The 22,760-nt window shown below is 42.1% G+C and overlaps 1 protein-coding gene across 6 annotated transcripts in view; it reads right to left on the bottom strand.

Annotated features, from left to right (window-relative positions):
• Nucleotides 1-644: 644 nt before the first annotated feature.
• Nucleotides 645-22,760, bottom strand: part of ppp2r5ca (protein phosphatase 2, regulatory subunit B', gamma a) — a 35,797-nt gene continuing 13,681 nt past the window's right edge. For 3 of the 6 annotated variants that reach the window (XM_041855582.2, XM_041855580.2, XM_041855578.2), the window contains 12 exons: nt 16,310-16,509; nt 12,544-12,654; nt 12,007-12,099; nt 11,770-11,900; nt 11,549-11,608; nt 11,209-11,317; nt 10,123-10,176; nt 9,451-9,621; nt 8,007-8,134; nt 7,267-7,368; nt 4,565-4,637; nt 645-3,353 (listed from right to left, as the gene is read on the bottom strand). In XM_041855582.2, coding sequence (XP_041711516.2) covers nt 3,216-3,353; nt 4,565-4,637; nt 7,267-7,368; nt 8,007-8,134; nt 9,451-9,621; nt 10,123-10,176; nt 11,209-11,317; nt 11,549-11,608; nt 11,770-11,900; nt 12,007-12,099; nt 12,544-12,654; nt 16,310-16,378 — 1,239 coding nt within the window. In that variant the 5' untranslated portion in view covers nt 16,379-16,509 and the 3' untranslated portion in view covers nt 645-3,215. Of the gene's footprint in view, nt 3,354-4,270; nt 4,314-4,564; nt 4,638-7,266; nt 7,369-8,006; nt 8,135-9,450; nt 9,622-10,122; nt 10,177-11,208; nt 11,318-11,548; nt 11,609-11,769; nt 11,922-12,006; nt 12,100-12,543; nt 12,655-16,309; nt 16,510-22,760 lie in introns of all 6 variants that reach the window. The other 3 variants (XM_041855579.2, XM_041855577.2, XM_041855581.2) reach the window with 2 other exon arrangements.

Below are 22,760 nucleotides of genomic sequence, written 5' to 3'. Positions count from 1 at the left end.
ATTATTTTCCCCAGTACAAGGTGCCCCTGTGTAATGATCATGCGGTTTAATCAGCTTCTCAATATGCCACACCTGTCAGGTGGATGGATTAGCTTGGCAAAGGAGAAATGCTCACTAACAAGGATGTTAAAAAATGTGGGTACAAATTGAGAGAAATAAGCTTTTTGTGCGTATGGAAAAATGTCTGGGATATTTTATTTCAGCTAATGAAACCAACACTTTACAGGTTGCGTTATATTTTCTCAAATACAAAAAAAAAAAAAACTTCCTTTCACTTCGATCAGGCAGTTAGGTGGTGGCTTTGGGTCCATAACCACTACATTGTAGTTTGCCTGAAGCAAGTCATTTTTATTCATTCAGACCCCAAATAGGTTATTTGGAGCCCTCTTGTGGTCAATAATGCTACCTACAATGAATTGTCACAACTCCATTTCAGTAGTATGCTCAGCTCAACAGTAAGACAAAAAAAAGGATAATTACATTTTACAACATTTCCCGCTCGATTGGACAGTCTTAAGAATGTACTCTTTAGATTGATTTGAGAGACATTATGGAAAAATCACAATTCTATAAAAGCAGTGACAGAAGTGCTGTCCGCACACTGCAAAAAAGTTGAGACCAATTTACAGTATACTACTATATTAGTCTTTTTGCAAACCTTTTTATTTCAGGTCAATCATACATGCTTTAAACTGTCAAAACGCATAACTGTCCACGTTGAGACTTCCCGTTAAGTAAAATGACTCCAGAATTGAAGTATGGTTGAAAATATAAATTCAAATATTCTCTTTATTCATTCTATATAGATGTACACCACTTGAAACTGAGAAAAACAAAGGCTATGGACTGAAATCTGGTCACAGACATTTTGAATAGGGAACAAACCTTGAAGAATTAAAAAAGAAAAATATGACTCGTTATTTCTAATAATGCAAAGTTACAAGGGAAAGAGGAAAAGAAGAATGTATGTGCCACATTGACGACTTGTCATTGCTATTGATATTTTATTCTGTACAGAGGACAGTTTTGTACAAAATCTAGATCTAACACACTACATAAAACAAAGTAAATCATATGTACAATATTAAATGAAGCCATATAGTACAGGTTACATACAAAAGGACACTTGTCAAGTTATTCTGTTTTGTAAAGCACATGTTCAACTAAAATCCTGCAAAGATGCTGCGGTCAAGCAAAGAATTTAGAAAAACAATCACCAAAACATTTTTTTCCATCTAACTTGTTTTATGAGTCAACAAGAAAACAAACCACAACAGTTCAAACACAAATAAAATGCAAACTGATAAAATCTCTTTCCAAACCAATACCATTATATAAAAGCAAATATATTCTTTTAGGATAGAAATTGTTTTGGTGAGTGCCATTCTTCCAGCGGAAAAAATACATGTCTAACAATGGTTGTATAATTTACACCTTTTGCATTCAAGCAATTATGAATAATACAGTTGCCAAGCCTCGATGTCAATCTGTTTTAGCATTGGCCATTTCCATTGGCAGCTACAATGCTAAAACTAGCATCCAGGCTAGGTTACCAGGGACAAGACAACAATACATTACAAATTGGATACACATGCTACATTTGGAAGTTCAAACAGTGGTACAAGAGACGGACACTAACATTTACAAGGGGGCCAAAGCAATCCTGGATTTGACAGCTTCCTGACTTGAGAAAGCAGAATAGACTGCACATATAGACTCAACGGGATACTGAACAGAGCTTCATTGAAGATACACAAACATGTCACATCTTTCAAGTTTTCAGGAAGTGCTTTTTAGGTAGCTCAATAAACGGAGAGGGACACGACATGTGATATCATGGGTACCTCTGAAACTAATGGAGGACAACGCTTGACTAGCAAGTAGCTCCAGGACTGCGCGGCTCCTGCTGAAGCCTGGATCTGAGGACAAGATCCCACTGGGCACAGACGTCAATTCAACGTCTATTCCACATTGGTTCAACGTAATTTCATTGAAATTACATGGAAACATTGATTCAACCAGTGTGTGCCCAGTGGGGTGTGCATTTAAGATGGACTACATTGCAGTCAGGCTGTGCAGAATCACTGATCTACAAATCACCTTGCATCCCAAATAACGACCCCTTATGTGATACCCCCAGGTAAGGTGTCATAACGTGATTCCAGTTTAAACATTTTTGGAATGTTCTGCATAATGCAGCATTACAGTGCGTGCCTTCTGGCTACAGATGTTGAAATGTCTAAGAGAGGCTTTTGAGTTTGACAAACCGGGTGGAAACTAACACAACCACCCAATGTGTTTCTCCGTATGAAATAAGAAGTACCATTGTTTGAACTGTCAATATTTCTGTGATCCGGCTCACGTATTGCATATGGAATTCAACAGTTGAGTAAGAGAAAGGAAATACAAAATAAAACATTTATATGGCACAAACTGTAGTGTAAAGAGTCCAGTGTCCACAGAGAACCTCCCTTCCTCCCTCAATCCCAGTCACAAAGTGACTTCATCAGAACAGATGGATCAGTCACTTCAGACAGTCCTGTTGCTCTTCAGCTTATTAAAAAACAAGAAACCCATCGTCAAAACATCTGAGGCCAAAGAAAATGAAGGCAAACAGGCTCTACCTAGCTAGTCGCCCTTGTTAAAGTCACAGACAGAAAAACAGACGCAGAAACAGAAAAAAGAACAAACGGTCTTGGCACTGGCAGATGTCCCTGGGATTTAAAAAAATTACGTCCGGAAAGTCGATCCAACAGTCCTCCACCTCCATCCAACAATCTCTGTTCTTTGTCGTTTCCCCTTGACAGAAAACTGAAGAAACGAGCGGAGCCTCCCAAATTCAGTTTCTGCTCTCTACGTTTGTTGTGCATTTCACATGAGCTTGTGATGTCGCAGGTGGAACGAAACTTCCCCATTTTCATTCGTACAGTAAGAGCAGGGAGGGATGAGCCGATATACTGTTTTATGCACAATTCAGCGGGAAAAAATGACTCTGCAAGACCGATAGCTAAAAGAGTTGCGACCCACCCCTTCCCCAAACATAAACACCTGAGAAAGCAGAAATATGAGGGAGGGGGGGCAGCGTACCGGTGAGATAGGGAAACTGGGCCAGTACTCTGAATGTGCTGTGTGGGTGGGGGGGAAAGTGGGGTATGGAGGGGCGAGGGTACTCATTTAGGGGACTGGACAGAAGAGAAGAGAGAGGAGGGGCAGACCTAGAGCCCATCATGGGTGGCGATCATGTCGTCGGCGCGGCAATGGGTCTCCAAGGCATTTGCGGTGTAGATGTCCTGAGGGAGATCCGACTTGCGCCGCACCATAGGACGGTCTTTCCTCTGGTCTCTCTGTTGTAACTGCAACAAGGGAAGGGTGGGAAGTGTTAGAGGAGACAGTTCGCGCCAAAGGAATAAAATAGTTCGCTTGTGTAACTACAGTATTTCCCTTCGGTTAGGCACTACCAAGTCTGCCACAAGTACCACTCCTTGTTCACATCACAAATTCATGCTTGTAAACTTTGTCACCAATTGACCAAAAAACACTAACCATGCAACATGCTAATGAACTAATCCAAGTTTCAAGAAGAAACACCAAGCCAGCCATGCACCAAACAGGAAGGTGAGAAAAGAGTTGATGAAATGTTAGTGATAAGCTACCAGGACTACCCCCATGCAAGGGAGATCTAGTAGATACTCTACATAGACATAACAAATGTACTTAATCCCAGTGTTCAGTCCATGGTTTGACTTGTCATTCCTTCTCTATAGGAGCTACGCCCATTTTGAAGAGAGAGATCAGGGCCCATAGTCATAAAATGTCTCAGAGTAGGAGCTGATCTAGGATCAGCTTTGCCTTTTAGATCATAAATGAATAAGACTACAGGTACGGAGGGAACCTGATCCTAGATCAGCATTGATAGATAGACAGAAGTCAACATTGGCTTCTTCTGTTACTGTCTTTTTTATCCTATGAACTTCTATGGACCATCAGACTCCATTGCTACTGGTCAATTGTGGCCAGTGGAATCAACACACATAAGAAACTAATGTAACACAAAAACAATGGGAACTTGTCGCATGCAAAGAAAGAGGAAGAGGTTAGATAAGCAGAAGGGTTAGAAACTCTGATGCTGGAGTCATTGCTTCTATTGGTGATTTGGTTATAATAGAGATGGACGACGTACAGACATTGATCCTTCAGTTGAAGCCTCTAAATCTAAAAGCTGTGCGTTAGTACCGTGATTAAGAGTAGATATCATAAAATGTTGTTTTACCTTACACTAGGACTCTGTTCCAATATCCACACTAGCACACTACCTAAAATAAAACAATATATTGGGAATGCAATTGAGTAGATAGGTTGAACTCATTGGCTGTGGCCCCCAACCAATCACTTGCAGTGCATGCAGAAAATTGAGGATAAAAAAAAAAAAAAACTGGTCATGCTCTGCACAGCATACCAAAACAGTACTCAGGGGTACAGAAAGAAAATAAAACAACTTCAGCTCTTTAGATGGCACACACAATGCTGTGAAGGGAGTCTTAGTGCAGATGTGTCCCTCACTCACCTGTGGGTTGGATTTTGCAAGGTTCTCAATCTTGATCCAGGCCTCTTCCCGCTCTTTTGACTTGGCCTTTTCTCTATAGGATGAAACAGACAAACGTCATCATCATCAACATTAGTCATTACAATCTACAAGTAACTGCCAAAATAAAGGAAACGCCAACATAAAGTGTCTTAATAGGGCGTTGGGCCACCCGAGCCAGAACAGCTTCAATGCGCCTTGGTATAGATTCTACAAGCGTCTGGAACTCTATTGGAGGGATGAGACACCATTATTCCACGAGAAATTCCATAATTTGTTGTTTTGTTGATGGAAAACGCTGTCTCAAGCGCCACTCCAGAATCTCCCATAAGCGTTCAATTGGGTTGAGATCTGGTGACTGAGACGGCCATGGCATATGGCTTACATCATTTTTATGCTCAAACAATTCAGTGACCACTCGTGCCCTGTGGATGGGGTCATTGTCATCCTATGGGGGCATAGTCATGACTAAAAATTATGGACAAAGCCATAAATCACGTGACATCATTCAATTGAAGAATCAATACGATACTCAATACCACGGCAAAAAAAAGAAAGCATATTAGCTAAAGTCACAGAATAACCACTGGGCATTATATTTTTGGAACATTGAACAATGTGTTGATAACTGGTAGAACAACTAAAATAACAAATAGAAAATATTATATTCTATATGCAATTTCATATTAAATAAGAATATCAAAACATTTCCTTATACAAAACCATATCTGAAACTCAAACAATGTAATTTGATACATATCAGGGTTAATTTGCTCATCTATGGCCATAATATCAGGTCAAATTACATTCATTAAACCTATGATTCATTATTCATTACAGCTAAATAATAGAATGTATTAAATTAATAGTTTAGTTCCACAACATTTAAAAACACTAAAGCTCATTTCTGAAGCTTCTAAACTCAGCAAAAAAAGAAACTGTCTTTCAAAGATAAAATCCAAATAACTTCACAGATCTTCATTGTAAAGGGTTTAAACACTGTTTCCCATGTTTGTTCAATTAACCATAAACAATTCATGAACATGCACCTGTGGAACGGTCGTTAAGACACTAACAGCTTACAGACGGTAGGCAATTAAGGTCACAGTTATGAAAACTTAGGACACTAAAGAGGCTGACTCTGAAAAACACCAAAAGAAAGATGCCCAGGGTCCCTGCTCATCTGCGTGAACGTGCCTTAGGATTGCTGCAAGGAGGCATGAGGACTGCAGATGTGGCCAGGGCAATAGATTGCAACGTCCGTACTGTGAGACACCTAAGACAGCGCTACAGGGAGACAGGACGGACAGCTGATCGTCCTCGCAGTGGCAGACCACGTGTAACAACACCTGCACAGGATCGGTACATCCGAACATCACACCTGCGGGACTCTGTAGCTCAGCTGGTAGAGCACGGCGCTTATAACGCCAAGGTAGTGGGTTCGATCCCCGGGACCACCCATACACAAAAAAAATGTATGCACGCATGACTGTAAGTCGCTTTGGATAAAAGCGTCTGCTAAATGGCATATTATTATATTATTATTATTATTATTATAACAACTGCCCGAGTTACACCAGGAACGCACAATCCCTCCATCAGTGCTCAGACTGTCCGCAATAGGCTGAGAGTGGCTGGACTGAGTGAGGGCTTGTAGGCCTGTTGTAAGGCAGGTCCTCACCCGACATCACCGGCAACAACGTCGCCTATGGGCACAAACCCACCGTCGCTGGACCAGACAGGACTGGCAAAAAGTGCTCTTCACTGACGAGTCGCAGTTTTGTCTCACCAGGGGTGATGGTCGGATTTGCGTTTATCGTCGAAGGAATGAGCGTTACACCGAGGTCTGTCCTCTGGAGTGGGATCGATTGAGGTGGAGGGTCCTTCATGGTCTGGGGCGGTGTGTCACAGCGTCATCGGACTGAGCTTGTCGTCATTGCAGGCAATTTCAACACTGTGCTTTACAGGGAAGACATCCTCCTCCCTCATGTGGTACCCTTCCTGCAGGCTCATCCTGACATGACCCTCCAGCATGACAATGCCATCAGCCATACTGCTCGTTCTGTGCGTGATTTCCTGCAAGACAGGAATGTCAGTGTTCTGCCATGGCCAGCAAAGAGCCAGATCTCAATCCCATTACTTACGTCTGAGACCTGTTGGATCGCAGGGTGAGGGCTAGGGCCATTCCCCCCCCAAGAAATGTCCGGGAACTTACAGGTGCCTTGGTGGAAGAGTGGGGTAACATCTCAGAGCAAGAACTGGCAAATCTGGTGCAGTCCATGAGGAGGAGATGCACTGCAGTACTTAATGCAGCTGGTGGCCACACCAGATCCTGACTGTTAGTTTTGATTTTGACCCCCCTTTGTTCAGGGAAACATTATTCCATTTCTGTTAGTCACATGTCTGTGGAACTTGTTCAGTTTATGTCTCAGTTATTGAATCTTGTTATGTTCATACAAATATTGACACATTAAGTTTGCTGAAAATAAACGCAGTTGACAGTGAGAGGACGTTTCTTTTTTTGCTGAGTTTAGATTGTGATGCAGACTGTCGACTATTGCAATCTATAGTCAGCATTTGCCATATACTAATGTAAATGATATTACATCATAATCCATAGTCTTAACTACAATCAAGACTTCAGAAAATTATGCTAATCTAGAGTGAGAATATTGTATACATACTTATTTTTCTCTGCTCTGAACTGCTGTGTGCAGTCATCAAACAGCTTCTGGTTCATCTCCATGAAGAGCTTGAGAGCATTGTAGATGAGGCCATGGATGGTCCTGCACACACACACAGAAGTAAGTCAGTGTACTGTCATGTCTTAAAGGGCAGCCCTGTCCTCCAGCCCAAACTAAATTTTGATTCAGGGGAATGAGTAAAGTAGGTCTGTACTAATGTTGAGCTCCCCGCATTCAACACTGCACTTTCAGAGCAGCTTAAAATGTTAAAGAACTCTCATTCCACATAAAAACAGTTTGGTAAGGTGTTGAACTTTTAAGTGGCAATGTCTTTCAAATTCAGCTAAATTCAATACATTTCCAAGGGGCCTGGGTTCTAATTAGTATTATTGGAACTCTTTCAAAACTGAAGGTTTGATTGAGCCTGCCTGGAGTGCCAGATGGGTGTGCACTTTTGGGACTATTATATTGGTTCTATTGCACCAGGCAAGCTCAATCAAGTGCAGCTAAAACGTTTTTGATAGAAAACAAATAGTATTTAAACCCATGTCTGGCTGACACAGCATGTTCTGAGACATATAAGTAAGTGGCCAATGGGGCATTCTGATTAGGCCACAAAGCGGAAAACGTTTTGCAATGAAAAATGAGATTTTAGTCCAGGTAGTCACTCCATATTTCAGTTTGTCGTCTTCCGTTTGGTGCCTAATGAACACGGCCAAAGTGGAGAAGGGTCTACTTACTTGTTCCAGTGGGTCTTGGAGTTACGGTAGAGTGCCGGGAACATGATGGGCAGGATCTTGGCTGCGTTGTCGCTGATTAGACTCATGATGTACTCGTTGTTCCAGTAGTACAGAGCTCTCTCGGCCACCTGCACAGTGACCACAAGCATACAGCACCATCGGTCAGGACAGCTCACTCAATATGATAACGGAAAAGGGAAGCCATATACTGTAAGGCATCAGAAGGTTTAAAAGGGACACCCTCTTTTTGTCCATAGACTGCTTTCAGGGTAAGGAAACAAATATGTATTGAGTGAACTATCCCTTTAATTGCAGGCGCATTAAGAGCACTACTGATGAGTCCTCTTGATTGATGAAACAAAAAAAAGGTGACACGTGTCACATCCTTCCTTCAAGCCTAGAAATAACTGCTCCAAGACACCCGCAGGTCCATAATTATTGTCACCCTTGATAAAGATGAGCGAAAAAGACTGTACAAAATCAATAATACAAATGCTGATCTATATTGCATTCTCAAAAAACTGGGGAATCTGTTATATTGTTTTATACAATTGCTCAGATAAAGAGATTTTGTTTAACAAGTAATAAAAACAATCTCTAAAAGATAGGGTTCAAAATCATTGGCACCCCTGTTTTCAGTACTCCAGGATAACGACACTGAGCCTTTTTCTAAAATGTTTTATGAGATTGGACAACTCATTGAGAGGGATCTTGGCCGCAAGTGGATCTTCCAACAAGACAATAACCCCAAGCACTAATCAAAATCCACAAATAAATAGTTAATTGACCACATTGGGTTCAAGTCTCCGTACTTGAACCCAATTGAAAACCTGTGGTTTAAATTTAAGAGGGCAGTCCTTAAGAGCAAACAAAGGATATCAAGGATCTGGAAAGATTCTGTATGGAAGAATGGTCAAAGTTCCCTCCCAATGTGTTCTCCAATCACATAAAACATTTTATAAAAAGGCTCAGTGTCGTCATCCTCGCAAGGGGGGGTGCTGGAGTATTGAAAACAGGGGTGCCAATAATTTTGACCCTTATCTTTTTTAGATTATTTTTTATTACTTGTTAAACAAAATCTCTCTGGGCAATTGTATTATAAAATAATATAACTTCCCAAGTTTTTGGAGCATCCAATATACTGTAGCTCAGTATTTGTATTATTTATGTTATACAGTCTTTTTTGCTCATCTTTATCAAGGGTGCCAATAATGATGGACCTGACTGTATATTATGTCGGTTCTCTACTACAGGGCCGATCCAGGCAGAACCGTTAAATTCCTGGTTCTCTTTTGTTTCCATTGTATTGGACTGCTTAGTTCTAGGAACCAACTAAAAACATTTCACTACTGAAATGTAATTTCCCACAGGACTAGAATGACTCTAAAGATCAAATGGCACCAATAGCAGGGTTCCCGTGGCATGAGGTTAGAGGGTCAGTCACCTGGAAGTGCGGGCTGGACACACACTTAGCCAGCTGCCTGAAGAGGGGCTCCATGACCTTGACAAACTCGGATGGCTCGATGACGTCCAGAATCTCTTCCAGCTCGTTGAGGAACATCACCTCTTTGGGGCTGTGAGTCTTTGGCCAGTATTTGAGAAGGGCCATGACCACCTGGGTAGACAATGATCAGTGAGTGGAGTGGATATTGACCAATACATTAGTTTGTAACACTTTATAATGACTTTCATGAATAAGCATTAACATTTACTTTAATATGACCTTTTTATAGTATATGCTATTAATAAATCAGTGAATTATTGATAAACTTGTAATGAGCATAAAACTTGTGTAACCGATCAGTTTTGATAAATGGGTTGATATAATAATAATAATAATAATAAATAATAATAATAATAATAATAATAAGCCATTTAGCAGACGCTTTTATCCAAAGCGACTTACAGTCATGTGTGCATAAATTTTTACGTATGGGTGGTCCCGGGGATTGAACCCACTACCTTGGCGTTACAAGCGCCGTGCTCTACCAATTGAGCTACAGATTATACAATACAACACAGAAGGAATAAGCAATAGACCTTCAGCCTCTGGTCAAATATCAAATACAATAAACAAGCAATTCACAAATGTGAGGAGAAATGTCACATGACTTACTGGTTCAGTGAGAGTGCTGTCCTTCTCTAGAAATTGCACAACACAGTATGCCAGCTAGGGGGAAGAAAAACAATATAGGACACAATTAGTGGTGATTCTGGCTGATCCTATCAGTCTTATTGTGTTGACATTCACACCGACAATAGTCCCTAAAAAAATGTTGTAGTCACGTAGTTTCAGTTACAGTGTAGTAACTGTAATACTTTGGACACAGTAATACTAGCAGTATAACTGCGATATAACTACAATGTACTACACTAACGATAATTACTGTAAGGGGTGTTCTCATTTTGCATTAGGCTGGGTCAAAACAAACGCTAACACAGTAGATCAAGCTCAAATTTAACTACTATGCTATGTAATGGCCCACAGAGCATGTAATGGCCCACAGAGCATGTAATGGCCCACAGAGCAGGTTAAGAACTGTTCCACAAGCTCAAGGGGTCCACTTGGCTGACAGCAGTCATACAGTGAAACAGAGACACAGGCCGGCCCAGAGAGCGAGAAAGAGCAAGTGGCCCCTGACAAGGACTTTTGTCGCCATAGTAACTCAGGTATCTGATTACAGCTAGCTTGTAGCAGCCAGGCTACTGTTCTCACCTCCCCCCCCCCACCCACTGCCTGAACAGGCCTGGCCTCAGTGGAAACAAGCACCACTGTGTGCCAACTGGCCAGAACTAGGCCTATACTCAACCATTTCCATAGGGTGTATTCAGTAGCGCAAAAAGGGGAAAACCTTCAGAAAGTTGCAGATCAAAATTAATTGAATAGAGCTGAAACGACTCCCTATTCTTCACGACAGAATCGTGTCTGTTCCACACAATGCATTTCTGTATGAACGTTCTGTAACTTCGCACCCTCCTGAACCGCGCCCAGGGCAGCATGGCTGATAGTAGAACAATCATCAGAACTGTGTCATGTTCATTAGGGCTACACAATGGAAAATGTTTTTAAATGTCTTTCAACGGAAAATGAAAACGTTTCTTATTAGACAAGTAAAGGTAGTCCCTCCCTGTTTCAGTCCGTTTTCTTACCTTATGTGCCTAATGAACATGACATTAAACATGAAAAAAATGAAGGGCTTACCTGCGGATGGTAGACACTAAGTGATTTGACTTTGTGCAAAGGCAACAGGACCTTTAACAGGAAAATCTTGTGCTCCTCTTTTAGTGGTAAGGCAAACCCATTGATTATACTGTGAAATAGAGAGAAACAATAATTAGACCCTGTATAAGAATAATACTATTATAAATAATTTTAACTGAACTCAAAATAGTAACAGAATATGAAAGGATAAACAACAGCTGACCATGAATGGTTAGAGATCCTATCTGCAGTCGAGAAGACATCATGAGACTGGACAAAAGTCAAAAATAACTATTCAAAGTCCACTGCAAGACACGCTGGATTAGAGCTCAAGGTGTACCTTCCGAGTATCTCCAGCAATTCTGCTATTCCATTATGGTGCTCGGTCTCATAGATAAACCTGTCAAAACAGAGACATTTCATTCAGTTACACAGCCAAACATACATTTCTTAGTAGTGATAAAACAAAAAAAAAGACCAACAGTCACCATTGAATCTTTAGCAATCGATTTGAGGTGTTAAAATATCTAAGAATAAACAGTCGGCTGAAATTAAACTCACCTATAAAATATATTATTGATATGTTTTCTGATGTAGGCCCGTAGTCCCAGGAATTTCCCATAGATCCTGTGGAGGGTGGTTTTGAGGAAGTCCCTCTCCCGCGGGTCCTCACTGTCAAACAGGTCTAAAAGCTGTGGACAAATGACGTCACACTTAAAGAAATAAATGCCCTTTGGAAACTCTTGCTATCACAATAAAACTGTGTGAGCAGGTATCCATGGTTCTTTCAGCTCTTACCTGCATCACAAATTTCTGGTCAATGTACTTCTTCGCTATGTTCGGTTGAAAGTCGGGAGATTCTAAAAACCGAAGGAAAAATTCGTAGACGAGCTGGAAAGAAAGAAATCCTTTTACAAACGCATAATTTGCTGAATGCATATCAAGAAAGAATGTCCAAAATGCTAGTCAGAATCTTTCCTTACAAAAATGTTTTGTAAGATCACAGTAATTCCCCAATATAACATCCTATCATAATGATCCATGATAAACAGATGTGCTCTTTTGGTCTGAGCCGGGGAAGGTCCAATGAACTTTAATGCTAAACTGATTAGATGCTTTCATTATACAGCACTGTACTTAAACGTAACGTTTGCAGCACTTAAATCAAACAGCAGGGTCGGGTGTTCATTAGGACATGCAACAGAAAAAACGCTTTACAAAAATGAGTGTTTAGGACAAAACCAGGTAGTTCCTCCCTGTTTCCGTCTTTTCTTCCGTTTGTCGGATGAACACGGCCCAGGCCATGTGAGCTGGGTTATCAGATGCCCTAGGTACCTGGAGATGTGGCCATGCAGCCTCAAGTGTAGGCTCGTCCTCCTCTGGGTCAAACTCTGCTCCTGTGGGGTTGGAGGACGGAGGCAACGTTCGGAACATGTTCACCGCAAACTGAGGGTGGGAAAAGCACAACAAAGCATATTCAGATGCAGTAGATCACCCTGATGAAGGCCAGTATGATGCCAAAACACTTGACTTGCCTCTGCTTCATTTTACATTGATTGTAACAGGATAGCCTTGGGAATGTTTTTGAAGTATTGTCAAATAGATACATGCCCTATTTGAATACTTTAGAATGCATCCTTGATTCTTCCTTCATACCTTACTTAATCTAATCACAGATTTAAATAGGTGAATGTGATAGAGTGGTAACGTTCTCATCCATCTAGTCACTTATAGATCTGTGTTTACCTCAAGGGGACAAAGGAGGAAGGGGGCATGTCTGAAGTATTCAAATAGGGCCGTAGTATCTACTCTGCCAACTCAACCAGTTCTGCATCTTTCACTGAACCCAAGTGTGTTATCATTTGTCTCCAACATCAACTGACTTGCCCTGTGGGATGCTAGCTATAACTGCTATTCCCAGTAAAGAGATCATGGGACAGTGCAGGTGCCCTGAGGATATAGAGCACTGCTATTTCCGTTGGTTGCAGAGCTGCTAGCTAGGTAAACAAGTTCAAGCCCAGCTGTAGCTTTTAAAAAGAGAAAATATATTTATTCATACAGAGGTTTTTAATTAAAATGTCAAACGCTTATAATAACTCATTAGCTTTACCGCTAACTATGGAAGCTTTGATGTAGAAAAGAGAAACACTTCAAAGTGAATCTGGGTGATGACTGCTGACAGGTGGAAGACTAGCGAGAGTTCAGTAGGGAGGTGAGGCAAAGCATTACAATTTGAATGTTTTAAAATCAGGAATGAAATGCTTTGACACTTAAAAAGGCTCACTTCGTTTACACACTTATCCATGACAGCCTTATGCCGGGCCACAATGAGCTATTACATTAAAAACCACGACAGGCTAACTTGATGGGTCACGCATGCAGAGGATTGCTTCATGCTTCCTAGTTTTTTTATGGCTTTGTTACGTCAATGGCTCTTCAATGAGGAAAAATGAAAATTGTAATTTTGTTTACTTTCTGAATTGACTGAATTGAAATTAACCCCATTCGTGTCTGTTACATCTAGCGTTGCAACCATCTCTCTTTCTTAATTTGTGGGGCTCAAATGTAAAGCAAATCCCTGTAAATGGCTAATAATCTGGTTAATAATTCTGACCTGACTGCTCAGCATGTGCTAGCCCCAATGGAGATTCTCATGGTATTGCATTCTTTGTTGGAATCCTGTTTTTAAAGCGTGCTACCCTTACATGCTGACCACACCGCTCGCGTCGCAAAACAAATGTACACATACATGTTATTCAATCATTGCACCCACACTGCTCGCGCGCATCAACGAGCGTCTGTGTGGCCAGGCGCTAAAATAGAACTTGGTTCTATTTGTGCCGCTTGACGCGCTGCAAGTCCCGCCTCTCCCATCTCCTCATTGGTTTTTAGCAGCATATACCCACGTGGGTGATTGAAAGATGAACTGATGTCCACAATCCAGTCGGTGGTGGTAATGCACCTTAAAGTTGGTTGCCAACCACCATATATACAGTGGGGGAAAAAAGTATTTAGTCAGCCACCAATTGTGCAAGTTCTCCCACTTAAAAAGATGAGAGAGGCCTGTAATTTTCATCATAGGTACACGTCAACTATGACAGACAAAATGAGAAAAAAAAATCCAGAAAATCACATTGTAGGATTTTTTATGAATTTATTGGCATATGATGGTGGAAAATAAGTATTTGGTCAATAACAAAAGTTTCTCAATACTTTGTTATATACCCTTTGTTGGCAATGACACAGGTCAAACGTTTTCTGTAAGTCTTCACAAGGTTTTCACACACTGTTGCTGGTATTTTGTCCCATTCCTCCATGCAGATCTCCTCTAGAGCAGTGATGTTTTTGGGGCTGTCGCTGGGCAACACAGACTTTCAACTCCCTCCAAAGATTTTCTATGGGGTTGAGATCTGGAGACTGGCTAGGCCACTCAGGACCTTGAAATGCTTCTCACGAAGCCACTCCTTCGTTGCCGGGCGGTGTGTTTGGGATCATTGTCATGCTGAAAGACCCAGCCACGTTTCATCTTCAATGCCCTTGCTGATGGAAGGAGGTTTTCACTCAAAATCTCACGATACATGGCCCCATTCATTATTTCCTTTACACGGATCAGTCGTCCTGGTCCCTTTGCAGAAAAACAGCCCCAAAGCATGATGTTTCCAACCCCATGCTTCACAGTAGGTATGGTGTTCTTTGGATGCAACTCAGCATTCTTTGTCCTCCAAACATGACGAGTTGAGTTTTTACCAAAAAGTTATATTTTGGTTTCATCTGACCATATGACATTCTCCCCAATCCTTTTCTGGATCATCCAAATGCACTTCAGACGGGCCTGGACATGTACTGGCTTAAGCAGGGGGACACGTCTCGCACTGCAGGATTTGAGTCCCTGGCGGCGTAGTGTGTTACTGATGGTTGGCTTTGTTACTTTGGTCCCAGCTCTCTGCAGGTCATTCACTAGGTCCCCCCGTGTGGTTCTGGGATTTTTGCTCACCGTTCTTGTGATCATTTTGACCTCACGGGGTGAGATCTTGCGTGGAGCCCCAGATCGAGGGAGATTATCAGTGGTCTTGTATGTCTTCCATTTCCTAATAATTGCTCCCACAGTTGATTTCTTCAAACCAAGCTGCTTACCTATTGCAGATTCAGTCTTCCCAGCCTGGTGCAGGTCTACAATTTTGTTTTTGGTGTCCTTTGACAGCTCTTTGGTCTTGGCCATTGTGAAGTTTGGAGTGTGACTGTTTGAGGTTGTGGACAGGTGTATTGTATACTGATAACAAGTTCAAACAGGTGCCATTAATACAGGTAACGAGTGGAGGACAGAGGAGCCTCTGAAAGAAGAAGTTACAGGTCTGTGAGAGCCAGAAATCTTGCTTGTTTGTAGGTGACCAAATACTTATTTTCCACCATAATTTGCAAATAAATTCATTAAAAATCCTACAATGGGATTTTCTGGATTTTTTTTCCTCAATTTGTCTGTCATAGTTGACGTGTACCTATGATGAAAATTACAGGCCTCTCTCATCTTTTTAAGTGGGAGAACTTGCACAATTGGTGGCTGACTAAATACTTTTTTCCCCCACTGTAGTCCAAAGAAGAAGAAGAAGCCTGAAGGAGGAGAGATTACTAGAAAACACTGTTTTATCTGTGTATTAATTGTCGGAGTAGAGGACCTTGTGCATTTCAGGTAAAATAACAACCCAATGTTTTTATCCCAGGACAAATTAGCTAGCAACAGCAAGCTAGCTAGCTAAATTGCCATAAATGTTTCATGCTTTTCGACCTGTCTCCAAATTAATATAGTTTGTTCAGAGTTCGTTTTGATATTTCAACCTGCGTGTCCTGAAAGCGTCTGGACAAAATCAACATGCACACGCATGCGGTCTGGTCAGCATGTAACTATTACATTCTGAACAGTGGGACCGGGACACAAAATTGTAGCACATTCTGAGGGATAGCTCAGATTGTCAGAAAGTAGCACATTCTGGGCGGTAGCACAGATTATCATAACACCAACTCTACCCAGCCATATTCACCCCAGCCAGGGCTGGCCTTAAGTGTGTCTCCTCTTCTCTCTTCCAGTCAGTCTGCCGACACTCACCATGTGCACCACCTCTGGGTAGATGGGCTCTGTGATGACGTTCCTGTTGTGGGTGATGTACTCCACCATCTCGCTCAGCGCCGCCCGCTTCACCTCCTTCCATTTCAGGTCACTTAGTGGGTCCGACAGGAAATCAAAGAGCACGCAGCACTGGCGTAGCTTCTGCACAAACAGCTTCTCCTGCTCCGCCGGAGCACAGTCTGAGGGAGAGAGAAAATCATGTTTTAGAAAATGATTATTGTGAAAAATCATTTTCAATACTATTTTATGTAAATGGCATGTTATAGAAGGGTCCAGAGACATTTGTGATTTCACATGTTTTAGAGAAACTTACACAAACAGAAATCATTTCCTCATCCTCGTTGTGTAGTATGGGGGCCCTGAAGAAAATCTCCAAGAACACCCAAATACGTCCTTTTAGAAATGGCAAAGCTCTCAGTTTAGTGATGCAGGTCTTTAGATGTTGTACACATGAAGTTGTCATTCAGAACTTTATCCACAATGTTATATTCCCTTTTGCGCGACTTGAGCGGTTCCATTCTCCGTGTAGCCTGCTGCTACAGGTAACTGCCTAAATAAAAAGGTAACACCAATATATAGTGTCTTAATAGGGCATTGGGCCACCACGAACTGCCAAAACAGCTTCAATGCGGTCTGGAACTTCCTGTGTGGAAGCGCCCCATGCTTTCAATATACTTTGTATCCCTAATTTACTCATTATTTTGGCAGTTACCTGCAAAATGGAAGAAGAGGTATTGCTAGAGTCGCAACAAAATGTAACATAACGTCGCGGGTAAAGTTCGGAATGACAATTTCAAGTGTACAATATCTAAACACATGCATCACTATACTGAGAGCTTTGCCGTTTCTATTTGGGTGTTTTTGGAGCCTTTGTTCGTGTGTTTTCGTGGGCCCCATACTACACAACGAGGATGAGGAAGTGATTTGGTCTTTAGGGTACGTTTCTCTAAAACATGTGAAATCACAAAAAAGGTGTCTGGACCCTTCTGTAACATGCCATTTACAGCAAAAATAGAGATTTGGTTGTAAAAAAAAGAACCTCTCCTTTAAGGCGTTATAATAATTTGGTGGGGGCTTATATTTGTCCCATTTCACACATTTGTCTTATGCGCATGTGAATTGGAAATGTGTTTTTTGCATATCCCAACTCCCGAGACACCCTTGGAGAGTGGAGGTTACAGCCAGGATCAGCCATTATCAACGGCGACCCTGGAGCAATTAGAGTTAAGTGCCTTGCTCAAGGCACGGCGGCAGATTTTTTTCCACCTTGTCGGCTCAGGGATTCGAACGAGCAACCTTTCGGTTACTGGCCCAACGCTCTAACCGCTAGGCTACCTGCCGCCCATATACAGTGCTTACTGCTTGCATAGCACAGGGAAGAAGAAAAAAACAGAGTAAAAAGAACACTGTCAGAAGTACATACTCTCTAGTTTTCACCCTGTTAACTTCAATGTCCAAATAATAGTTCCCCCACAACTGAACAGACAACTTCCCTATAGGGCCTTTCCATATGATTTCAATCACTTTCTGACTGCACCCCTTTTGATTTGAACGAAACCTTCTATACATGTTTGCCCATGGTAGAAGTGGTCAGAACGTGACTTTTTGGACCTGAATGCAAAAAAAATTCAGGCTCAAAGTTTACCCATTTTGCATACCCCACACTACCATGAGACATCCATGTCTCATCAGAAAAATATATAAATAGTTGAGCTTGATATCATTTGAAAGATTACAAACATCTGTAGCTCAATTGGTAGAGCATGGCGCTTGTAACGCCAGGGTAGTGGGTTCGATTCCCGGGACCACCCATACGTAAAAATGTATGCACACATGACTAAGTTGCTTTGGATAAAAGCGTCTGCTAAATGGCATATTATTATTATTGATGGTTGCCAAACTATTTCATCATTTCTTTAAACTAAAAAGGTGTTAACCCTCCACATCTCTCAAGCCAACTGGAGCACTGGGTCAGCACAGGTGAAACATCTTCCCACTAACGAAATGACAAACCAGCACAGGTGTAAGACATACTGACTAATGAGGTGACGCCCAATCGGTGCGCCTCACGTGCTAACATCCAACCTCAAAATATAATTGGAAAAACCAAAGCCTGTAACACCTTCCCCCTTAAGACAACAAATATAGCTTATATTTTTGTTGGACAAGTTTGCTCACAACCAACAGAAAATAAAACTTCCATCTCACAACATTATCAACTTAAATGCGTTGCCTTCTCCAATATAAACATGATGTCTACTGGCTGTCAACAATGAAATACAAGACAAAACGGCCACTTCTTTAAAAAAATAAAATAATAATCTTCCCCATACGTTTTTATAACTCTCATCCCCTTGGAATGAGCCCAACCAAAACGTATCTCCAATATGGCAAAACGTACACTCAAAACAAAATGTGCCTAAACAAAAAAACTTTGTCTTTCACAGACATGTCTGATTTCAAGGGGAAACTTCCGTAATGAGACTCCGGCGAAGAAGTTGGCGATTCATGGAGCTCGTCTTTTGCAGGAAAACGAGAGGGTTATGATCGGTATAGGGGTAGAGACCGATACATAAACCTCGAAGTGCTGAAGAGCCAGTAACAAAGCGAGCGTCTCCTTCTCGATAGTCGAGTAGTGTTTATGAGGCCAATTTCTTTGAAAAGTACCCCACAGGGTGCTTAACATTGGTATCGTCTTTCTGTAGGAGCACAGCCCCTGCTCCTACGTTGCTGGCATCGGTGTAAAAAGCAAATGGACAATGGAAATCTGGATCAGCTAGCACCGGTGCAGAGAACAAAAGGGTCTTTGCATTTCGTAACCCGAACAGAAGACGAAGGTAGGACAACAAACCATCAGAAGTGACAAAAGCAGAAAGCTCTTTGGCTCGCTCAGTTAGAGAGACCTGCCAATATCCCTTCAGCAGCGCCAACACGGTCCACACAATCATCGACCCTGGGCAAAGGGTATGAGTCCGACTTAGTAACGGCATTGAGTTCCTGAAAATCAGAGTTTTTCTATTTTCAGGATTTACTTGATAGGCATGTTGTTTGATTGGGGCAGAGTCCCCAATGTCAATGTCCCCAATGTCAATGTCATGCTCGAGTACATTTGTCTGAGTTGGCACATCTGAGAATAAACCCTGATATTCCAAAAGCAGTGAAACAATGTCGGCTTTTTCCTCCGGAGACAAGTGTGCCAAAAAGACATCAAGGTTGTCTAGAATCTCTGAGTTACTCATTCGTCCAACAGGCACAGGGTGTATTGGGCTTTCCTCGTGCTCTAGAGGAAGACTATAGTCAATGGTGACAGCAGTGGCCACAGGCGGGTGAAGTATGGTTTCAACATGTTGACATGACACAGCTGGGTTTTTTCCTGCACTCCGGTGTGGCCATAAAGTAATCCAGATGACCAATTTTTTTCACTATGGGGTAAGGGCTTGAAAAGCGAGCTTGCAACGGTGACCCCAGAACGGGCAACAAAACCAGGACTTGGTCACCCACATCGAAAGTGCGGTTTTGGGCCTTTCGATCGTACCATACTTTCATTTTCGTTTGCGCTTTCTCCATATTCTTACTGGCATATTCACAGGTGCAGTGCAATCTGTATCGAAAAGCGCTAATGTGCTACAGAAGATTTGTTTCTGTGTTTAAGCTGTCGCCCTGATACAACCTCTCCCTCAGCAAGCTCAAAAGGACCTCTGACATGATGTCCAAACACAAGATCATTCGGACTAAAACCAAGATATTCCTGAACAACCTCCCGCGTTGCAAACAGCACAAGAGGGACCCCTTCATCCCAGTCTCTCAAACTCAAAGCAGTAAGCTCTCAACATAGACTTCAAAGTCCGATAATCTCTCAAGAGCACCTTGAGACTCTGGGTGGTAGTTACTAGAGGGGGCAATGGGTAACACCCAACTGCTGTAGCACTTTCTGGAAGACCATTGAAATGAAATTCAAATCTTGGTCTGATTGTACTACCTGTGGAAGTCCAAACGTTGAAAATAATTTCACCAGGGGCCTTAATACTGGGAGCCGTGATTTTCCTCAGTGGAATGGCCTCAGGGAAATGAGTGGCAGTGCCCATAATGGTTCAGAGAAACTGGTTACCACTCTTTGCTTTGGGAAAAAGACTAACATAATCCACCAGAACCCTGCTGAAAGGTTCATCAAAAGCAAGAATAGGCTACAAAGTTATAACCGGTACAGCTTGTTTCGGTTTACCCGCTGGCAAACACATCTTCCTTCAGCGGTCCTACAAACTCGCTCACCTTTGGGGTTTTCAAAGGAGAGGTCAACTCAGGAGGTTTACCGAAATCAGGATCACACAAACGTCTCGGACAGATCGATCATGGTGGGGTCGCTGACATCCTCCTCAACACTAGACTTGCTCCCAGCGACTTTCTTAGACACAGCATGTGTAACGGCTCACGCTGGGAACACTCCAGGGTACTTTTCTGGTAACCCATCAGGTTCCTTTCAAACGACAGGATTTGGCATGACCTCCCCGCTAGCCAAATATTTTCCCAAAATGAATGAGACCCCCCTTCACCGGTAGGCTAGGCCACACTCCAATGACAACGGAACTAGAAACAAGATCAGACTCGAGTTCCACATTATACAAAAGGAACTCCCATGCAACCCATCTCCACGCTTTGTACTAACACAATGTAACCAGTTGATGAAGATTCAGACGAAGGCAAAACACCCTCCAAAATGAAGGATTGGGCTTCCCCAGTGTCTTGCAGTACCTTCACTGGCTTCCTAACAGAATTGCCACTTGGTAGAGACACAAACCCGTCTGAAACAAAGGGTTCATACACATCTGATCCAAAATCTTGTTTAGGAGATACACCAGTCCCAACAAGAGAATTGATGGGCTGGAGTGCTCCCACAAGAAGAAACAGCACAGGTGAAACACCTTCCCACTAACGAGATGACAAACCAGCACAGGTGTAACACCAATCGGTGCGCCCCATCTGCTAAAGTCCAACCTCTAAATATAAATGGAAAAACCAAAGCCTGTAACACTGCCAATGTAAACAACAAACACGGGGGGCAAATAAGCACATTTGCCATCACTAATCCGCAATCTGCCATGCCAACATGGCAACAGGAACCGCACTGGGTGGCAGGCAGTCAGCATGATAGAAATATGCCAACGCTGGTGTCACAGACAGCATTGGGCACATTCCACAGGGGCCAGTCTATTACTTACTAGGGTGGGAGGGGGTGAGCGCCATGTCAGTTTTGACACAGTGAGTGTCAAAACAGAAAGCTGTCAAATTAACACACACACTATTATAGTATAATATAATAGTTGTCTGCCTCTGCATGTCATGGCCCAAGTTCTCTCCAGGTGAAGGTGGCGTGTGTTTAAAGCAGCAGAGATTTGGTGCTGGTAAGACTGGTACAGTATTTCTGCTGGTGGGTATCTGACACTAGTCAAAGGCCCAGTTCGAATACTTCAGAAATAAACATAGTTTGGATTGGCGAAAGTGATAAGGTGGTAACCTTGTTTTCACCAATCCACTCACTTAAAGATCTGGGTACGTACCGCAAGGAAACAAGGATGGAATGAAGGATCAATAATGCATTTCTAAAGTATTCGAACAGGGCCACAGTCTGCTGAATCACCAGCCCTGCCTGCACAGTTGTACAGTATATTCCACATACACTTTACATGCTTCAGCACATCACTGCCTCTTTCAGCCCACAAAGGCTGTCCACCAAGCCATGGCCTATTCATATGAAATAGGTCCTGGAAGAAATGTATCCATAAAATGATCTGCAGGGCCAGGCTATTAAATTGGACAATGCATTTACATTTACATTTTAGTCATTTAGCAGACGCTCTTATCTAGAGCGACTTACAGGAGCAATTAGGGTTAAGTGCCTTGCTCAAGGGCACATCAATGCAAGACCTTCCATCAATACCCCAGCCATTCTTGTGGCGGGGAAGGGACACAACTCCATCTTTATCAATTTGAATATTTTTCCAATTAAATTTGAGCGACACGAAAGGTAAGTATGGAAATACTGACTTGAGGTCTGAGGTTTACCTATTTTCACATGCTTTTATGGCAAAGTTGGTTGTTGTCTAAACTAGGATGCAGTAAGGGTGTGGTCAAGAGACAGGGTTGAGGAGCTGGGGCCCAAACACTGAATAAAGCCCCTTTATAGCCCATCTGATATTGGCCTAGATTAAAATAAATTGAAGCACATTTTGATGGAGCACTTTCATGCAACGCATGATTCCACTTATATTCCACTTATCCAGCTCTGAATAAAATGGCAGGGTTTTACTCAAGCAATCAAAAGTAATAGTGGACTGATTGCTGAGAAAAACACTTGATGAAGTGGTGTAGTCATAAACATGACAACTCATTGTGCAAGAGGTTTCTGTGATGCTTTGTCATTGAGAAGAAAATC

Source organism: Coregonus clupeaformis, chromosome 29, assembly GCF_020615455.1.
Source record: "Coregonus clupeaformis isolate EN_2021a chromosome 29, ASM2061545v1, whole genome shotgun sequence".
Classification (NCBI taxonomy): domain Eukaryota; kingdom Metazoa; phylum Chordata; class Actinopteri; order Salmoniformes; family Salmonidae; genus Coregonus; species Coregonus clupeaformis.
The sequence above is the reverse complement of the archived record's forward strand: the minus strand, read 5'-3'. Positions and strand labels throughout refer to the sequence as shown.